The sequence below is a fragment of the Amphimedon queenslandica genome, unplaced genomic scaffold (assembly GCF_000090795.2).
Source record: "Amphimedon queenslandica unplaced genomic scaffold, v1.1 AMPQUscaffold_8079_Cont19974, whole genome shotgun sequence".
Classification (NCBI taxonomy): domain Eukaryota; kingdom Metazoa; phylum Porifera; class Demospongiae; order Haplosclerida; family Niphatidae; genus Amphimedon; species Amphimedon queenslandica.
Genome location: NW_003551641.1, coordinates 1 through 2,349, shown reverse-complemented (window position 1 = coordinate 2,349; position 2,349 = coordinate 1). Strand labels below are relative to the sequence as shown.

At 35.3% G+C, this 2,349-nt stretch overlaps 1 protein-coding gene and 1 long non-coding RNA gene across 2 annotated transcripts; both read right to left on the bottom strand.

Moving 5' to 3' along the window:
* Positions 1–100: 100 nt before the first annotated feature.
* LOC109591479 (kelch domain-containing protein 2-like) lies at positions 101–1,025 on the bottom strand. Its single transcript, XM_020007206.1, has 4 exons — positions 978–1,025; positions 595–889; positions 366–542; positions 101–291 (listed from the first exon to the last, which is right to left on the bottom strand). The coding sequence occupies exons 1-4, from the start codon at positions 994–996 to the stop codon at positions 261–263; spliced, it is 522 nt and encodes a 173-aa protein (XP_019862765.1). The 5' UTR covers positions 997–1,025; the 3' UTR covers positions 101–260.
* A 171-nt stretch (positions 1,026–1,196) lies between these two features.
* Positions 1,197–2,314, bottom strand: LOC109591478 (uncharacterized). The gene is made up of 4 exons (XR_002189834.1): positions 2,170–2,314; positions 1,886–2,113; positions 1,397–1,540; positions 1,197–1,321 (listed from the first exon to the last, which is right to left on the bottom strand). It is a non-coding gene; the product is annotated as an uncharacterized LOC109591478 (long non-coding RNA).
* Between the last annotated feature and the right edge of the window lie 35 nt (positions 2,315–2,349).

Below are 2,349 nucleotides of genomic sequence, written 5' to 3'. Positions count from 1 at the left end.
ATAGCACTGGAATTATTAATGATGTTTAAAGTGAATTTATCAATAGGAGGTGGTCTGTCTCCAGTGACAGTCGGTGATATCCATTGTCCTAAAAATATCAATAATAATTAGTGTGAATGGAATGCATTGGGTGGAGCAAACTAGTTGATATTTCTTTGATCATATTATCAAATAATTAGGAGTGACAACCATGAACAAACAAGCAAGCAATTCTCAATGCAACCAGTCTGAGTGGAGAACCACCAAATAACAATACTTCATTATATTAATATAAACTGTATGTGCTCTGACCTGTTGAGAGTTTATAGAAATGGATCTCATTGAATCGTTGATAACCAGAAAGTAATCCTTTACCTTTACTGTACTTGGCACCAGGTTGTTTGGGGGCACTATTAGGTGATAGACCAGCTCCTCCAATTACTACAAGATAGTCCTCACCGTTCACTTTTATTGCTATCATGTCACAGTAGTGCTTCATCATAGGACCATGATGAGATGTAGTAGGAGAGAGTTCCTTCCAATTGAAGGTATCAACATTAAAACTGTATAAAATTATATAAAATTTATTATAACATATTTTATTTTTATGTTCACCTGTATATACTATTATGAAAACAGTCATAATGATTACAATCCCCTCCGAAATAAAATATTTCCCTTCCAATGGCAGCAGCTGCATAGCCCCTAACACCCAGTGGAGGGTTACCAGTGGTGGGTTTCTGCTCCCACCTACCAGTCCTTAGGTGACACACCTCCATCACAGAACACATTGATTTCTTCTTTTCATTATTATGTGCTTCAGGGAGACCAGGCTGGTCCCCACCCCACATGTACAGGTAGTCTCCTACCCGTACAGTGGAGTGTTCACTCCTCTCCACTGGTTGATAGTCTATAGATAACAAGAGGTAACAGTAACTGAATGATACACTAATAGTAACAACACACGAGTCATAATCAAGTATAAACAAAATACAGACCTGGTGCTTTGGCTGCCATTTGTTTGGAGGTAACGCCCTTCTATGACGTCAGATAATCAAAATGTGACATTGATTAACATTATTTTTTGTCATCAATAAAATAAAATAAAATTTTTTGTCAGAAATAAAATTTTAATACTCAATGAAAAATTTTTAAAATAGTTATTCTATAGATATTGCTGGATGCTGTTTGTCTGTAGCAGACAATGTTCAGTGAGATTCTCTTCTATCCTCAGGTTGAACAGGTTGAGATGCTTCCCATTCTCTTCTCCTTTCTTGTAGTTTCTCTTGATACTGGTCCAGAGGTATTATACTAGTAGACCAATCGTTATTACTAGTATATCCTACAGTAACACAATATTATTATAATCAATTATTTGAGTTAGTTAATAAGCAAATCTACATGTACATGTACTCACTGAGTTCAATAACTGCTAAATCACTTATGATTGTTGAAAAGTTCCTCTTTCCTCCAAACACAATTATCCAGTTAGTGGTTGGAGCACACTCCAAACTGAGAGAGAATGAGAATATCTCTCAGTGACATTGTCTGGTATATTAACCTATAATAAAAAAGAAGGAACGAATTAATTTTATTAGTATTTATTAGCAATAATTTAATAATAATTAATAATAATACAGTATCTCCTCCATTATCTGAACACCTTTGCGCACTTTTAAAATACCGTATAGCGGGAAAAGTTGGCGGAGTTTTACTTTGGCGATTGGCGGCTTACAAGCGGAATTGTCAATCATTAATGCGCATGCTCAGTAGTGCATGTGTACACAAAAATCGCCAAATTAAAAACCACCAATTAATTTTAAAAGCAAAATTGCCAAAATAAAGTGCTGCCAACTTTTCTCGCTATAAGGTAAGCTAAATGCAGTACAGAATACAGTAGACTGACCTATCCCATACTTCTTTGAAAGAAATGTGCATGACTTTTCTTTCTTTAACTCGCAAAGCATCTCAGGCTTCTCTTTAATGGTTTCTCTCTTGTTTAAGCTCCTTGCTGTAGTAGCCATTTTAACCGGTTATTAATTAATTAACTAGTCTGAGGCTGAGCATTAGAGACAGCCATGCGTTTGGATAAAAGAGGGTTTGGATAAAAGAGGTACGGATAATCAAGGACGTACTGTAATAATAATAATAATAATAATAATAATAATAATTTATTGTACATGTACATACATGTATCTCATCAGCTGCTCATCAGTAGTAGTGCTCTTTGCTGGTTGGCTGCCTCCTGCAATGACTGCATCTGCTGAACTTGTACTTCACTCTGCTTCGCTTGTTGCTAAAAATAGATACAGAATGACATAACATGTTACTAAAAATACCCACCAACAAATACAATATGAACAAATGATA